The following is a 17,856-nucleotide window of genomic DNA, read 5'->3' as shown; positions in this document are numbered from 1 at the left end:
ATGAAAGCACGGGCGTCATTGCTTAAACACGGTGACTCAAAATTGAAGACACATGTGACACCATCCATATTGGCCGCTTGAGAATGCACGACTCAAAATTGAAGACACCTGCCAATGATGTGACAACACCTATATAGGCCAGTTTAGAATGCACAGTTTGCTGAAGGTGCCAAACGGCAACAGAATGGACAGAGGCAGAGTTCGTGTCAGAGGACGGCGAGGAGCAGGCCAAGGAGTGCGAGGAGCAGGACAAGGAGGGTGAGGAGGGAGAGGAGGAGTGCAAGGAGGAAGAGCAAGACAACCACGTACAATCATCACAGATGAAATGCGAGCTACTGTCATTGACCATGTCATTGTCCATGGAATGTCACTGAGAGAAGCTGGACTAAGAGTCCAACCCAACCTCAGCAGGTTCTCAGTGTCCACCATAATTCGGGCATTCAGAGAACACAACAGGCATGTACTGTAGTTACTTTGTCTAAATGTTTGTAGCCCACAATCTAAATTGGTTTCACCACATTACCTTTGCTTTGGGAGACTGGACATTTCCATTGATGTTTGTATTGTAGATTGTGAGTCTTTTTTTGAAGAGTGAAAGCATATTTGTTTCTATAGGGTTGAAAGATTGCCACATCATGGTGGAAGGGCTCCCCTATTCACAGCACAGCAAGAGATCCTCATTGTGGACATGGTCCGGGAAAACAACATCATCAGACTCAGGGAAATAAAGGAGAGAGTCATAGCTGACAACATCAATTTTGGAGGTATTGACAGAGTCAGTTTGGCCACCATAGACAGAGTCCTCCGTCGCCAGAAGCTACGCATGAAGCAAGCTTCCCTTTGAGCGTAACTCGGACAGAATCAAAGAGCTACGTTTCCAGTATGTGCAAGTAAGTATACATACGGGTATACAATGTTGATTGTTCACAGTACAGTGGGTGTACAAGCTCACTGTACTGCACAGTAGCCCACAGTGTACTGTAGTACTCCTTCTGTGACACTACCCATACTCTATTCATTTCCACAGAGAATCTTGGGGTTGGACGCCATGATGAGACCTCATGAATACATCTTCCTGGATGAGGCTGGCTTCAACCTCACCAAGAGAAGGAGGAGAGGCCGTAACATAATTAGCCAAAGAGCAATTGTGGACGTTCCTGGCCAACGTGGGGGGAATATCTCCCTATGTGCAGCCATGACCTCAGAAGGGCTTCTCCACAGGCAGGCTCTCCTTGGGTCCTTCAACACCCAGCGTCTCCTCACATTCCTGGGAGAGCTACGGGACATCCTGATTGACCGTGAGCAGCAGAATCTGGTTCCAGCACAGCCTCCTCCCATCTATGTCATCATCTGGGACAACGTCAGTTTTCACCGCACCAACCAGATAAGAGAGTGGTTCAATATACACCAACAATTCCTCAATGTATGTCTGCCACCCTACTCACCTTTCCTCAACCCCATAGAGGAGTTCTTCTCATCATGGCGGTGGAAGGTGTATGACCGGCAACCATATAGTAGAGAGAACCTCCTCAGGGCCATGGACCTGGCCTGTGATGTGGGGGATTACTCAGGCTGGGTCCGGCATGCCAGAGCTTTCTTCCCCCGTTGCCTGGCGAGGGAAAACATAGCCTGCGATGTGGACGAGGTCCTGTGGCCTGACCCCACCCGACGACGTGATGCGCAGGCCCCCGCACAGGCCCCCCCACAGACCCCATAGTACCTCTTTACTGTAAGAATTTGTGACATGTATCCCCATGTATGCTTTTGTTCTCTTTTGAAATTTGTTTTGGGAAAAGTACGTTTGTACAGGTTGTCAATAAATGGGGTTCAATTCCCCTAAAAATAATCTGTGACTTACTATTGATTACTATACAGATGTGATTACTATACAAATGATGGGGTACTTAGAACATCACACCCTGAACATTGTGTTTTCAATTTTTATTGAAGTGTGTGATAGATATCCAATAGTGTTTACATTTTTGCAAGCTGTGAGGACCATTTTGTTAAAGTTTGGTTTTGGCCATAGGAGCAACAGTTTTGTGGTGAAAGTTTGGGTTTTGGAGTGAGTTTCGTTTTGCAAAGAGACTGCAAGTTTTTGTGGAGCTAGCTTGAGAAAAGTGTTTTGAGTTTAGAGAAAACGGAGGGCAGTTTCCTGAAATGTGTTCTGACATTCAAGGAAAAACTATAACTCACTGACCAGGCACTGATCTCAGCGATTGGTCAGTAAGAGAGCTCCCTGATTGGCTGTTAGTTTAGGGACTAAGTGCATGAGAAGGGACTGTGCTTCAGCTGCTTGTTCTGTGGCACATAACACCTGCACTATCAAAGAGACCAGACTGTATAAAGTGGTCTTTACAAAAAGCAGCTTTTGTAATTCACAGATTAAACAATATAAATAAATGTTTTGGAGAAAGGAGTTTTGTCTCTGTTTTCTGATTTTTCGGTCTCAGTCATCTCAGATTAATAACTGCTGAATTTAAACTGTACCGCAGGCATGATTATTACTGTTTGTAAACTAAAAATGTGAAAGCTAGACATTCGTGATCACATGAATCAGCTGAGAAGATAAAAGAATGTGTAACCGTCAGTTTTTCAGTGAATAGAGCAGACGATCCTCCTTATGTTTCAACCATGGAGTGGAGAGGCCCGATTGGGACAAGAAAGTGTTGAATCTGGGCAATCAAGTTTCTCTTTTTCACAGCAGTTATGATTTAAAGGCCCAAATTTAAACACCCACAACCTGGAGAAATGTTCATACAGCTAAGGCACGTTTTATTATGTAACAGCATCTGTGTAGGCAGATCTAATTTGAGGGGCAGTGCCGAAGGGGGAGGAACAGCACACTTCAGCAACCTTAATTTTCCCAATCTACCCTGTACCTTAGACCCTAAACCCCTTCAAAGAAGCCCCGGGCAGCTTGTGTTCTTGGTGGTGTTGGTCAAATTGTGCCAACAGTCAACTTACTAACAGATAGCTGTTTCTGGGAGAGAAAGGACAAAACTGCAAATGATGATGTAGTAGAAGTAGAGACGTTGCAGATTTCCTGTTGCAGGTGCTGATGGCTGGGCTTCTCTTTGGTGGAAGACCACTGGATTTCTTAGGGGGTTGGGCAGTGCAGATTGGATCTTTTGATTGGATTAATATTTTGAAGGGTCAGAGGTATACATTTGTATATCTATATAGATATAAACACGTATAATACACAGGTCTAATCTAATATAGATATATATATATATATATCTAAGTTAACACCAAATTTAGATTTTTGAAGTTCATACTTTTCAACGTGACAAGCTTTGTTCAAAATGCATGCACTTAAAATATAACAGAAATCTATGAAATCCACTCTGATAAAAACAACACATAAAAAGAAGAGCAAGCTATATAATGAGTTGTGGATCTTTGAGTGTAGATGCACATGTGGTTAAATGCAGGGGCACAGTGGTTGGTTTAATACAATTGTATGTTTTTTTATATATATATAAATATATATGTATATTCTTCTCGAATTGTTCTGGTGCTTACTTCAAAACATCCTCAACACGGATGCCTAAAGAAAACTTTAGTCTGTAACAAGTTAAGACAGAGCATGATATTTTTCACTTTGCTGTGGCAACTTTTTTCCCTGCTTGTTTTGCAGGCCCGAAGTTTCTGGTTGTCTGAAGTCCTTCTAAGACACAAGATATGTGGCATTAACAGCCTCATCAATCTTCAACATCACTGACATTCAGACCCTCACAAAGTGGTGATTTTTTTTCCCCATAATATTTATACATAATTGTTATACAAATGAAGGTTTAACTGCAGAACTCTAACAGGGGAGCTGTTATCAGAGGGCGCCTCATCCTCAGTGACTTTATAGGGCACCGTTTATATCAAGCTAACAAACACACAGCATATTTTCAAGTTCTAATACATTAGCCATGGAAACTGGAAGCCATATTGTCTGTGTTGGAAGTTTCAATAAAGAACTGAAAGCTATCCGTTTCTGTGAGTTTTAAGAGCAACAAGCTTAAAGAGACACTTTCTCTGTGTGTTTCAGTAACTCAGAGGTGTGATTTCTTAGAGGAGTTATTGCCTCAAGTCATACAATTCAGTCACATTTCACATCAGTTTTACAATTTCATTCTTGACCCAGAGACTCAAAGTTGATCATGATGTACAACAAACTTCAGAGGATAACCATGTTCCTTTGTAATACGACTCAAGACGTTTAAGATATCGGTTGTGTACGCCAGCATGCTGTGGCTAACATAATTTTAGAAAGTCTGACGGTTTAAACTGTTCCACTGTGGTGTTACAAAACATACTTTTAAAAGAGAGCCAGCAGCTTTTCATCTCATATCACCTAAAACCGAACAGTTTCTCTCTTGCGTGGAATCTCGAGTGTTCTACTAAGGAGCATTTGCTGTGAAAAGCAGTCCTTCATACAGTTTAGCTGAAAGGTTCTTGTCCTTCGTGGCATCTCATGTGAGAAGTTAAATATATGGTCTTACTGAAGCCTTGACCACAGACTGAGCAGCTGAAAGCCTTTTCTCCGCTGTGGACTCGTGTGTGGTTGACAAAATCCTGCTTCCTCCTAAAAGCTGCCTCACAGACGGAGCAGCTGAAAGGTTTCTCCCCCGTGTGGATTCTTGTGTGTTCCACAAAAGCATTTTTCCATTTAAAAGTCGCCTCGCAGAAGGAGCAGGTGTAGGGTTTTTCTCCGGTGTGACTTCTCATGTGACGACTCAGACCTACACTGTGTCTGTAGGTTTGACCGCAGACAGAGCAGCTGAAAGGCTTCTCGCCTGTGTGGGTTCTCGAGTGTTGCACTAACGTGTATTTCCTTTTAAAAGTTGCACTACAGACAGAGCAGCTAAAAGGTCTTTCTCCCGTGTGGATTCTTGTGTGTTCCACGCAAGCGTTTTTCCACGTAAAGGCTGCATTACAGACGGAGCAGCTGTAAGGTTTTTCTCCTGTGTGAATTCTCTTGTGTCCCAACAGACGTCCCCTGCGGCTGAATGTTTTACCGCAATCACTGCAGACGTGTAATTTCTTACCAGCGTCAAATTTTATGTTACCAGAGTTTAAACCTGACTGAGGTCCACTGCTCTCTGCCCAGTTTCCATCACTGACGTCCGTCTCTGAAGACTCTGAAACCCTGTCTTCGACATCTGACTCTAAACACTGGTCTGGATCTCCCACAGAGTCTCTGTTCTCCTCAGTCTGGCTGCGATGAAGCTCTGAGGACTGAGGTTTCTCTTCATCGTCTTCACTCTTCACAGGGACGGGGCTGAATGTGAACTTGATGATATCAGCTTCTTCTTGTTCTTTTTTAATATGTGGGGGTTTTAGGTCTTCCTGGTCCAGACTGGGACTCCAGTTCTGCTGCTCAAGAGGAAACTCCTCTTTGATCACCAACAGCTGCTGAACATCTGCAGGAGACAGAAACATAGACACATTATGGAAGCAGTTTACGCCAAGTAAGTCACCAGGAAAATGCATATTTTTCATAATTCATTCAACAGTCCATGGCTGCAAAATCACTGATGGTTGGCAAACACAGTTTTTATGGGTCGTGTTTCAGTCACCATGACTAAATTCACACGCCAGGCAAAAGTGGTCCAAATCTGACTTTTCAGCCCATTTGTGACCCATGTCAGATTTTTTTAGATGTAATTACCATTCGTTACATTTCAAATATTATTTTACATAAACTCAAAACAAAATTTTGCAAAAGTTCCCCTCATCAAAGATGCCATTTCTGTGAGCTATCAACAAACTAGAAACAAAAAAATAGAAAATTTAGCTCTTCAAGTGTGTAAACCTGTGTTATTCTTAACAAGAGAAAGTAGTTTTTAATTGAATTATTGTCAGGAAATTAGTTAGAGTTACACAAAGTGTTCTCCAGCAGCCTGGCAATATTTTCTTGGGTTTTTTTCAGGTACTTCAGCCTCTACGAAATATTTATGGCTTGTTATTTCATACTTGGGACTGAATATTCCCAAATTTATAACAAATTCAGTCGACCTTTTACTGTCCTGTGACTATTTCAAGCTGGAAAATGGGGTAGCTATAAACACATAAATACACTGCATTTATCGTGTGGTTAACGAGACTGGGATTTCCCTAAAAACAACTTGCTGAAATGTTTACTTAATATGAATGAAACAATTGTAAAAAGAACACACCGTTACCATAACTATCAGCTGATACTTCTGCGGCACTTGGTTTCTGCTTTTCCAACCGAACCAGCTTCTGGATTTCAGACATTTTTAAACACTGCTTTTACAGCAGCTACTTTTGCTTTCTCACTTCAACACAGCCTGGTCTCCATCAAACTGTCGCTCTGAATCGATGTGCTGCTCCGTCAGTCCACCTCCGACTAACATGCTAAGCTAAAGTCTGTAGCTTTGTAGCTGCTTGGAGCCGAGTTAGGAAAATAAATTCAGAAACACGATGAGATGCACAAAGTCTACCCAGACATCTTGATCGTATACAGCAGCTCTGGGGACTCACTCAGTTTGGAGGTTAAGCACTAAATCAGAAAAACAGGACTGTTTTTGTAGCAGCTGCTGCTACGAGGAAATCACTTCCGGTTGGCCGGCAGGTGATACTTCCTGTTGGCCTTCAAAATTAAAGCTTAAAAGCACATCATGATTCCTGAGCTTTCTATTCACAGTAGTTAATGGAAATTACCCTAATATTCATCACTATTATTGTTATTATTACTATCAATATTATCATTATTAGTTGTAGCATTAGAGTTATTAGGATTAGTACTATTAGCATTTAGCCAAGGTTCTTTTATAAGAATAAAATATATTTCCCTTCAAAAAACCAACAAGCTCACTGAGATTACCAGTACCTCAGAGTTGAGGCTCCATGAAGGATTCACAGTTTCCAAGTGGCAGACACATCTCAACATAAACTGATTAAATCTGTATGAGTGGTTCCTATAATGAAGCATGGAAGCTTTGATGGTGACACGGTGGCCGAAATATTCACAACTGACGACACAGTTTACCAGCTTAGCAGTGACATGCCATCACATCTGGTTTGTTCTTGGTCAGACCATCATTGATTATTAAGAGGACAGTTAGCATGGTGACATGCACAGCTGAGTCAAACAAAGGTTAGAGTTCACTGGGCCATTTAATTGGACCACCATCTTTGTCCCACTATACATGCATGGGAAGGGAATTGAGTGACTACCCAAAATATGTCTGACACTGAAATACTGTGGACTATATTAGTAAAGGATCGAGATATTCTGCCTCTTCTAACTTTATGAGAGATCACCGTACATGGAAGTTTTGCCAAAGTCCCTGTACAGATGTTTTTAAGTTACCTGAATGGGGATTTTTGTCTGATGATGCTGCTGTTATAAAATCAGGCTGTTGTCAGACGAAAGAAAAACAACATCTGAACGAGAGCAGCTTTATTGGGAAGGCACCTGTGTTAATAAACACCTACACTTTTAGAAAAAGATACAATAAGATTTCACTTTGGTGCCTTTACAGAGTCTAACTGAGCATATACATGCAGTGAGTGATTTGATCTCCAACCACATTTATCTAGTTGTGTGAGCCTGGTTTTGAGAAGCTCGATTTTGTATGATTTCAGTCGAACAAACATGGTTACGTGCATTTTAAAAGTCTGGTTTTTTATCAGACACTTTTTTTCTTCTAGTGTTTGTACTTAATGGCCCAAAAACTCACCTCCAGGCTGTGTCAGAGCTACTTAACCAAAGAAAGTGATGGAGTGCTTCTGTGGAGGAGAGAAACTGCCATATTCAAGAATAAATCGATCACACAATAAATTTATTTATCAATAAATGCTAATAAAAAGTAAATTAAGCAACAATATTGTTTCCGCTTTCATTTTCAACTGTGTTCATTTAATTTTAAATTACCTTTGCATCATTTACAGCCCATGATATCATCAAAAAATGTAGAGTATCTGGTGACATCTCTGTGCACAAGGGACACAGCTGAAAATCAACAAATCTTCAGGCCCTCAGGCAGCACTGCTTTAAAACCAGGGATGATTCTGTCCTGGAAATCACTGCATGGGCTCGGGAACACTTCCAGAAATCCCTGTCTGTGCACACAGCTCACCGTGCCATCCACAACTGCAAGTTAAAGCTTTATTATGCAGAGAAGTCATATGTGAACATGTTCCATAAACTCTGCCGTCCTCTCTGCTCCAAAACTCGTTTAAAATGGACTGAAGCTAAGTGGAAAAACTGTTCTGTGGTGAGAAAAATTTCAATCTGAAATAATGGACATCCAAATGAGAGGGACCATCCAGCTTGTTATCAGGTGCCGGTGGAGCTGGAAACCTGCACATCTGGAAAGGCTGCATTAATCATGAAAGGTCACAGGTTAAAGAGCATCATGCGCTCCCATCCAGATTAAGTCTTTTTTAGGGAGGGGCTTTGTATATTTCAGCAAGACAACGTAAAAATGTATTTTACATGTTTTACAACATGGCTTCACAGTAGGGGAGTCCAGGTGTTGGACTGACCTGCCTGCAGTCCAGATGTTTCACCACCTGAAAACATTTGCAGCTTCATGAAACACAAAATATGACAAAGAAGACCTGGACTGTTGAGCAGCTGGAATCCTACATCAGACAGGAATGGGACAACATTCCTCTCCAAAAGGTCCAACAGCTGGTCTCAGTTCCCAGATGTTTACAGATGTTGTTAAAAGAAGAGGGGATGCTAAACGGTAGTAAAAATGGACCTTTCCCAGCTTTTTTCACACGCGTTGCTGTCATCAAATTCAAGGTTTACTAATATTTTTCAATAAATTTCTCACTTACAAAGTTTAATATGTACTATGTTTTTATTGAGTATTCACTTCGGATATTTGGTAATCATTGCTTTCCGTTTTTATTCACATTTTACACATTGTCTCAACTTCTTGGGAATTTGCCTTTATTTGGATGTTTCAACTGATTCACTGATTTATTTCTGTAATCATTTTTGAGTATGGCAGTTCCAGTCCTCCATGTGCTGCGTCAGGTGAAAAATGATATTGTGAGATGTTCCACTTTCTTGTTTGTATGCTGCTGTTATCAATTTTAAAATGAGCTTATATTTTTCAAAGGGCAATATTTCGGTTGTATCATTCAATAGATTGTCTTTATCACTGTTTATTTAAATGACCATATTTGCTAATAAGGTCCCACAGAGTTGTAAATAACTGCATTCTGTTTCCACGTTTTATACACGGTTGTATGTGGTCAGGTGGATCCATTTATGTAATGACTGTCTGGAATGTGCACCTCATCTCAGTCTGAAAAGAGTCAAATTTTACTCCCAAAGAGGGCAGACGTCAGCTTTGTGTCCATTGGTAGCAGCGGTTTCCAAACATAAGCGGCAAATTCAGGTTACCTCACTGCAGCTTCCTGCGCAGCACTGCTGATCTGCTGTGACCCCTGAGAGCTGAGTAATCTTTTTGTTGCAGCTCTACGATTTTTCTCCAGCGTGAACTCTAACGTATTCCTTTAAACTGTTTCTGCTTTTGAAGGCTAGCTTTCGTAAGTGTGGGACCTTGTGTGGTGCTCTAAAGCATCTTTCTTTCTAAAAGCTGCCTTACAGATGGAGCATCTAAAGGTGTTTTTGATGCTATGGTTTTCTGTATGATACTCGAAGTCCTGCCTCCTCCTAAAAGTGACCCCACATATGGAGCAGCTGTAGCGTTTTTCCTCTGTGTGGATCCTCATGTGTTGCACTAAACTGTTTCTCTTCCTGAAAGCCGCGGTGCAAACATAGCAACTGAAAGGTTTTTCTCCTGTGTGGATTCTCGTGTGTTCTGCAAAAGCATTACTCCATTTAAAAGTGGCCTTACAGACTGAGCAGGTATAGGGTTTTTCTCCGGTGTGACATCTCATGTGACGAGTTACACCTTCCCTCCTGGTGAAGCCTCGGTCACAGACGGAGCAGCTGAATGGCTTCTCTCCTGTGTGGATTCTCATGTGTTGCACTAAGTTGTGTTTGGATCTGAAAGCTGCTTTGCAAACAGAGCAGCTGAAGCGTTTTTCTTTGGTGTGGTTTCTCATGTGCTTCACTAAATTGGTTTTGAACTTAAAAGCCGCCTGACAAACAGAGCAAGTGAAAGGATTCTCTCCTGTGTGGGTTCTCATGTGCAGCGCCAGATTATTTTTGGATCTAAAATCCGCCTTACAAACAGAGCAGCTGTAGGTTTTTTGAATGTGGATTTTTGTATGTTCCATCAGATCCTGTTTCCATGTAAACGCCTCTTTACAGATGGAGCAGCTGTACGGTTTTCCACCAGCGTGACATCTCATGTGATGGGTTAAATTCTTTTTTCTACTGAAGCTTTGACCACAGACGGAGCAGCCGAACGGTTTCTCTCCCGTGTGGATTCTCATGTGCTGCACAAAGGAGTGTTTGCGAGTGAAAGCTGCCTCGCAGACAGAGCAGCTGAAACGCTTCTCTCCTGTGTGGACAGTCATGTGTTGCACTAAATTGTGTTTTGATATAAAATCTTCCTTACAAACAGAGCAACTGAAAGTTTCTGTTGTGTGGATTTTCGTGTGTTCGATCAGATTATGTTTCCAGGTAAAGGAGTCATTGCAGACAGGGCAGCTGTACGGCTTCCCTCCAGTGTGACACCGCATGTGACGAGTTACAGCTTCTCTCCGCCTGAAGCTTCGACTGCAGACAGAGCAGCTGAAGGGTTTCTCTCCCGTGTGGATTCTCATGTGCTGGACGAAGGAGTGTTTCCACGGAAAAGCTGCCTCGCAGACAGAGCAAGTGAAAGGTTTTTCTCCTGTGTGGACTCTCCTATGTTTTAAAAGACGTGACCTGTACCCAAATGACTTATCACATTCAGTACATTTGTGTAACTTTGCATCAGAGTTGCGTTTCATGTCATCTGTCGTAACTTCACTATTTTTTATTTTTAAACCTGACCGAGATCCAGTGCTCTCCTCCCAGTTTCCGTCGCTGACGTCCGTCTCTGAAGACTCAGAAGTCTTGTCTTCAGTATCTGACTGTAAACACTGATCTGGATCTGGTTCTTCCCCAGAGTGTCCATTTCCCACAATCCCTCTGTGATGAAGCTCTGAGGACTGAGGTTTCTCTTCATCGTTTTCACTCTTGACGGGGACGGGGCTGAATGAGCGCTCTGTTATATCAGCCTCCTCCTGTTCCTCTTTAATGTGTGGGGGCTTCAGGTCCTCCTGGTCCAGGCCGGCACTGAAGTTCTGCTGCACAGGAGGAAACTCCTCTTTGATCACCAACAGCTGCTGAACATCTGCAGGAGACAGAAACACATTTTATGGAAGCAGTTTACGCCATTTAAGTCATCGGAGACAATTTTAGAATAGTTTTGACGACAGAGTCCTACATTTGAACAAATATTGCAGTTCTAAAAATCAATCATAAGGATTAAGAGAAAGACTAAATCAAGAGAGTATCAGAGAGATGTATTCCTTGTTGCTTTTATATCATACTTCTCTTAACTGTTCTATGTGAAATACAACTGTTTAGGTTCTTAATTTGGTATTTCCTGGGCCTTCCCCACACAGTATAGTAACAGCTGTTTAAATACAGCTGGCGACACATTTACATTTATCTTGTAATTTAACATAAGACCTGGCATCTTCTAAAGGCCAGAGCACAGCCTCAGAGATCGACGTGTCTCAATACAGCAGCGTGGATTCTTTTCTAATATAACCTCACATGCTGGTGGTGGCTGGTCACAAGTACGTAGAAAACAAGGCGATATCCCGTGTGTTACAGAGACAAAAACTGGCGGAGGATGACAGCTGACCTATTTCTGATCTGTTAACAGAGGCAGCCACAGAGTAAAACTGCAACATGTGTGAGAGCGAGTGGACACGGGGGAATGAACCGGTTTAACCATCGCCGCTGATGTCATACAGCTAAATCCTGGATGCTGTCCAATGTTATTACTGGTTATCAAATTGGTGCAAACAATCGAAAATTGGTCGGGCTTTAACCCATTGAGGCCGGGAAAGCATTGCCGCATTTCTACCTTTAAAGCCGGGGCGCTGTTGCGTTATTCTACCTTTAAGGCCGGGAAAGCGTACACGTCTTTTTTCCTGTATAAGGTTGTTTTGCACCAATTATTGACCTCTGCGCCAATTAAATGCACTATAATAGACACGTGAGAGTGTCGTCATGTTCCTCATGTCATTGTTTTGAAGTTAAGTTACATCGAGAGAAAAAAAAAAAAAAGTTAAGTTTCATCAAACCAAGCATGGAGGACTTTCAGTGGGAAGACATTTCAGACGGGAGCGATTGTGAGGAGTTTCTTGGCTTTGATGATGCTCAAGAACGTGCTGACCCAATTGATGGAGATTTATGGCCAGCACATATGTTTGAAGATGACGATAACGACGAGGATGATTTTGAAGGGTTTGAATGTGAGTAGAAGACTGACAATTACCACCGTAATCGACGGAGAGATTTCAACCGCACACCAGCGGTGAAAGTCAATTTACCTGCAGATGCCACACCGTTGCAGGCATTTAATCATATTTTTACTGAGGAGCTTCGGGCGCATCTCGTTTCCGAGATGAATAGATACAGTGACCAGGTACTTCAGACTCCAGCTCGAGCAAAGATGGCAAGGTGGTCACACGTAACTGTGCCGGAGATGAAAACGTTTATTGGAATGTGTATGGGCTCCTTGTGCTGCCAGTACGAAGAGATTACTGGCGATAAAATAAAGAGATAAATAAATAATTTAAATATAAAATAAAATTTTATTTTATTACTGTTTTCTAATTGAAAATAGCGCAGTTCCTGCACTTGACTTTTTATTTTATTTTATTACTGTTTTTTTATTGAAATTAGTGCTGTTCCTGCACTTACTACTTTTTACATTTTCTATTTTCGTGAAGGTGTATGTAAATAAAGTCAATTTCCAAAGAAAGCCACAGGTGTAAGCTCTCAAATACTTTTTGAATTTTATTTCTATCTGCTACAGAGGCTGAGAAATCAATCATTTCGTAGGCGTTGACACAATTGCTGAATTTCCAGAAAAACTTCAGGTTTTAGGGGGTCTTTCTGAAATCGCTCATAGGTTTTCCAGGCATTCTTTTCCAGGCGTCTTAGGCCTAAATGGGTTAAGGCTCTCAAAGAGGTAATACACTATGAAAGAAGGATGTTTGACTACAGCTCTGCTGCTGCTGCTGCTAAGAGAAAACGACTTCCGGTAGTAGGCAGTTCTAATTGGCCTTCAAAATAACTACACTGCTTGTCCGAAGAAAAACTCATCATTTAGCTTTAACTTAGCAAATAAGTAAAAGCCTCCTCGTAATCGCTACGTAGTCAACCCTGTTTCAGAATGGTCAGATGTCTGCATCAAACAAAAAAAAACCCCATTACGATTGAGGTCATGGCTGAAGCTACTAAAACTGTGTTAAAGGGATAGTTCGACTCTTTTGACATGAAGCTGTATGACATCCCATATTAGCAATATCATTTATGACCATTTTCTTACCCCCCTGCTGCATCCTGTGAGTCGGGTTCTGGCCTCGTTAGCGTTAACTAAGGTAGTCCAGCTAGTTGGCAGGGGTCGCAAAAATAAAGCGTTTTGCTTCTCAAAACAATATGTGTTCAAAAGAGTAATACATTTGCATCACAAAATCGTTTAGCAGGAAAAAGTAAGACCTCACAATCGCTTGGCGCTATTTTCTCTCCCTTCGTATCACTGCGTGCTGTGCAGACCGAAGTGCAGACCGAGCAGTCCCCTGCTTCTGCTCAGCAAACACCGTAACCGGTGCAGCACGCAGGGAGATAGAAGGGAGAATCATTAACTAATGGTAGGAGGCGTTACCTTAAAACAAGGAAGGCCCGTTAAAGCAATCACACCGTATTAAGTCACTGAACACTGACAAAATAAACGTAATAGGAAAAATAATAACTAGTAATTAGCGACTGGTTTATGCAAAGCTTGGAGTGACACATCTTCTGCTGATCACCACATTTATTCATCATTTAGGACGACGTCGCTGCTTGGGACTGAAACAGCTCGGTTGTAATTTGTGGTAGCACACACTGATCATATTCACCTTATATGTTTGAGTCTTCTGTTCTATATAAATGAAAATGCAGCCGTGCACTCCGGGCTGTTTCTTGGTTGTAGTGCATGAGATGGAGGAACAACGTACCTGTCTAAATAGTTCGAATTTAACTTAATTTTTGACAGTTATAAGTCTCAGAACAGCCTCTCCTCTTTTTCTTTCTAAAATCCAGTGCATTTCATTAGCTCGCAGGTGTAAACTTTTTCATATCAGAGTAAAAACCTTTGTGTAGATCGTGAAAGGACAGACTCAGTTTTATTCAAAGTCTTTTAACTGAAGTTGTACTTTTATTTTCCGACACTCTCCTCTGCTGCCTGAACTGTGTCGTTATCACACAACAACATAAACCACATCGAGGGTTTGGGGATGCAGCAGCTTTTCATTTCCCATCAGTTTATTTATAGCATCATCATGCTGACTCAACAGAAAACCACCCTGGTTCCGTTACTGTCCATTAAAAACATCTTTTTGTGTTGTTCAACAACAAAATAAATACATGAATGAATGGATAAATAAATAAATAAATATTCTTTCCTTTCTTAAAGGGTTATTATAAGACATCATCATGGTATTTATCAGAATAAAAATAACAATGATCATATACTGTGATACAGTGAACCAGTCGTACATAGCAAGCAGTTTCCACCCAGATGTCGCTCACACTCGGCCCGACTCGCTGCAGCTGCCTGGGCAGCGCTGCTGATGTGCTTTGGCGCCGGACATCCGAGTGAACTTTTTGTTGCAGGTGCTGCAGCTGAACAGCTTCTCTCCAGTGTGCGTCCTCATGTGTATCTCTAAAGTGTACTTCCTCTTAAAAGCCGCTTTACAGACGGAGCAGTTGAAAGGTCTCTCACCTCTGTGACATCTCATGTGACAAGTGACATACGCGACCTTACTGAAGCTTCGGCCGCAGACCGAACAGCTGAAAGGTTTTTCGCCGCTGTGGATCCTTGTGTGTTCCACGAAATCCTGCTTCCTTCTGAATGCCGATGTGCAAACGGAGCAGCTGAAAGGCTTCTCCCCTGTGTGGATTCTCGTGTGCTCCACGTAAGCATTTTTCCACTTGAAAGTCGCCTCGCAGAAGGAGCAGCTGAACGGTTTCTCTCCTGTGTGACATCTCATGTGATGGGTCACACATTCTCTCCTTTTGAAGCCTCGTCCACAGACGGAGCAGCTGAAAGGCTTCTCGTCGCTGTGGATTTTTGTATGCTGGATTAAAACTCGTTTTGTTTTAAACGACGCCTGACAGACGGAGCAGCTGAACGGCAGTTCTGCTGTGTGGATTCTCTTGTGTCTCAACAGATTTGCCCTGCGACTGAATGTTTTAAAGCATTCGGTGCAGCTGTAAAGCTTCCTCCCACTCTCACATCGATCACCAGCTGCAACTTTGCTGTTTTTTGCAGAGTTTAAACCTGACCGAGGTTCACTGCTCTCCTCCCAGTTTCCGTCACTCACGTCCGTCTTTGAAGACTGTGAAGTCTTGTCTTCTGTATCCGATTCTGAGCACTGATCTGGATCCGATTCTGGTCCTCCCACCGACACTCTGTTCACCTCAGTCTGGCTGTGATGAAGCTCTGAGGACTGAGGTTTCTCTTCCTCATCTTCACTTTTCACAATGACAGGAATGAATGTGAACCCTGTGATGTCAGCCTCCTCCTCTTCCTCTTTAATGTGAGAAAGCTCTGGGTCCTCCTGGTCCAGACTGGCACTAAAGTTCTGCTGCTCAGGAGGAAACTCGTCTTTGACCACCAACATCTGCTTGACGTCTGCAGGACACAGAAACAGACATTAGCACTGAAGTTACCAATGACCTACATCATAATCACCTTCACAGTTTTATAAGATTAAGGTTTCCAATTTTTATATTTCCTTGTGAGAAATCCACTATATGACTACCATCATGTCACCTTCATGATCATAGTCACCTATAACAACATGCTGCCTTTAGAATTATTAGTCTTTAATATGACTGTGATCATTCATTTGTGTCAGTAGTCATAGTTGCAGCTTTAAAGTAAATAAAAACAATCATTATGAAGGAGAACATGGATACCGTGAAGTTGAGACAGTAGCTGCGTCCCAGTTGGACTCTCAGGCGCTCTCAGCATCTGGAAATTGGACATTTCCACACAAGTCACAGCCGACATGTATATTATATATATGTTCTCCACATAGTCCGCCACGAACACAGTCGGTTTTCCATCACATTGTTGCTCTGACTCGATGTGTTGCTCAGCTCTCCGTCTCTGCTTCCAGCTAGCATGCTAAGCTAACGTTGCTGCTAACAAAGAACGAGTCGAAAAATAAGTAAAAAACATTCTCCGACAAGATGAACAACAAAGAGCCCATTCAGACACTTTGATAAGACACAACGAGGACTAATTGAGCATAGAAATGACATACACTGAAAGAAGGAAGAGGTACTCCGCTTCCACAGTTTCTAGTGCTAAGATAAAAATCACTTCCGCTTACGATGCGCTCATTTTTCACGTCAGCCTTCAAAGTAAGAGCTCACACATACACTGACTTCATGCAGAATAGTCAATGGAATAAACAGAAGAAGAAACTTGTTCTTCTTCTTCTTTGGAGGCTTTATGGGCGAGTAGCGCTCAGTTTAGGCGCATGTCCGCCCCCTACTGTCCTATAAGAAACATAGTTTTCTTTCCCTTGGTCTCTGGTATTTGTGGAGGGTAACGTGTATGTCTGAAGTAAGAGCGTGTGAGGCGTGTGTGCGTGCATAGCCAATCTAGATTCTGTCAAATAATCCTGTTTCCTTTAGATAGGTGAAAAACATACTCTGTCTAATACAAGTGAAAAAATTAACTAGACTGATTGCCTTACCCTGACTCCTAATCTCTTGGAGAATTTGTCTCCTCTGAAGTACATATTTACCACAATGAAGTAATGCATGTTCCACTGATTCTGGTTCCCTGCAATGCTCACAGAGGCCTGATGGGTGCTTCCCTATGCGTTGAAGATTCTTATTTAAACAAGTGTGACCTATTCTGAGTCGAGTGATTACTCTCTCCTCCTTAGTACCTCTGATTCCTGTCCTTCCCTTTAAACCCACAGTTTTCTGAAAAATAAACAGATGCCTCCCCTTCATAGCCCTTTCCCAATTGCCCTGCCATTCCTTAATAAAATAATCTTTAATAAGAGACTTACTTTCTGCTCTACTGATAGCGACGTCCATAAATGGACCGTCTGCCACCACTGCTTTCTTAGCCATCTGGTCAGCTTCCTCATTACCCTCAATACCCCTGTGGGCTGGGACCCACATAAATGAGACTTTCGTATTACGATGTTGCCTATAAAGGCTCTCAAAGGTCTCAACAATTAAATCTTGTCTACTAGTAGACCTGAAGGATTTGATAGCTTCTAGCGCAGAGCTTGAATCAGAGCATATAATTACCTCCTTTATGTTGGCACTCTCTAACCAGTGAAGGGCTGCTAAAATTGCCAACAACTCCACTGTAAAGACTGCTAGATTATCTGGTGTCCTCTTTTTAACAGAAACATGCAGAGATGGGATGACATAAGCGAAGCCTGTGCAACCCAAATTGGGGTCCTTTGAACCGTCTGTGAATACAGAAATACAGGAGCCATACACTAGTCTTAACCTCTCCTCCACAAGCTGAATTACGTCAGTGGGTGGCTTGCGTGACCTCACCCTATCCAGAATACTGAAGTCCACATTAACAGATGGAAACAGCCATGGAGGAGTTACCGACCACGCCACAGAGGGGGAAAACCGCATCCGAGTGAAAGGCATCAATTCTG

At 42.2% G+C, this 17,856-nt stretch overlaps 3 protein-coding genes across 4 annotated transcripts; all 3 read right to left on the bottom strand.

Annotated features, from left to right (window-relative positions):
• Positions 1 to 1,969: 1,969 nt before the first annotated feature.
• LOC142367173 (uncharacterized) lies at positions 1,970 to 6,571 on the bottom strand. 2 transcript variants are annotated; one of them, XM_075449120.1, is made up of 2 exons: positions 6,177 to 6,571; positions 1,970 to 5,420 (listed from the first exon to the last, which is right to left on the bottom strand). In XM_075449120.1, the coding sequence occupies exons 1-2, from the start codon at positions 6,256 to 6,258 to the stop codon at positions 4,438 to 4,440; spliced, it is 1,065 nt and encodes a 354-aa protein (XP_075305235.1). In that variant the 5' UTR covers positions 6,259 to 6,571; the 3' UTR covers positions 1,970 to 4,437. The 2 variants fall into 2 exon arrangements, with proteins under 2 accessions (XP_075305235.1, XP_075305236.1); XM_075449121.1 differs by having other exon boundaries at positions 6,183 to 6,571.
• Positions 6,572 to 7,791: 1,220 nt separating this feature from the next.
• Positions 7,792 to 11,292, bottom strand: LOC142368242 (uncharacterized; the record flags this gene model as incomplete). The annotated part of the gene is made up of 1 exon (XM_075450373.1): positions 7,792 to 11,292. A coding segment is annotated over one exon (1,767 nt), but the record flags the coding sequence as incomplete, so codon positions are not given.
• Positions 11,293 to 14,241: 2,949 nt separating this feature from the next.
• LOC142367171 (uncharacterized) lies at positions 14,242 to 16,531 on the bottom strand. Its single transcript, XM_075449119.1, has 2 exons — positions 16,130 to 16,531; positions 14,242 to 15,842 (listed from the first exon to the last, which is right to left on the bottom strand). Exons 1-2 carry the CDS (start codon positions 16,221 to 16,223, stop codon positions 14,734 to 14,736), a joined length of 1,203 nt encoding a protein of 400 aa, XP_075305234.1. The 5' UTR covers positions 16,224 to 16,531; the 3' UTR covers positions 14,242 to 14,733.
• Between the last annotated feature and the right edge of the window lie 1,325 nt (positions 16,532 to 17,856).

This window comes from Odontesthes bonariensis, chromosome 18 (assembly GCF_027942865.1).
Source record: "Odontesthes bonariensis isolate fOdoBon6 chromosome 18, fOdoBon6.hap1, whole genome shotgun sequence".
Taxonomy (NCBI): Eukaryota; Metazoa; Chordata; class Actinopteri; order Atheriniformes; family Atherinopsidae; genus Odontesthes; species Odontesthes bonariensis.
The sequence above is the reverse complement of the archived record's forward strand: the minus strand, read 5'-3'. Positions and strand labels throughout refer to the sequence as shown.

Coding starts and splice junctions, on each gene's coding strand:
- LOC142367173 (XM_075449120.1), bottom strand. CDS start 6,258: ATGTCTGAAATCCAGAAGCTGGTTCGGTTGGAAAAGCAGAAACCAAGT. Junction 5,421..6,176: donor AGCTGATAGTTATGGTAACG/GTGTGTTCTTTT, acceptor TGTCTCCTGCAG/ATGTTCAGCAGCTGTTGGTG.
- LOC142367171 (XM_075449119.1), bottom strand. CDS start 16,223: ATGTCGGCTGTGACTTGTGTGGAAATGTCCAATTTCCAGATGCTGAGA. Junction 15,843..16,129: donor GCTACTGTCTCAACTTCACG/GTATCCATGTTC, acceptor TGTGTCCTGCAG/ACGTCAAGCAGATGTTGGTG.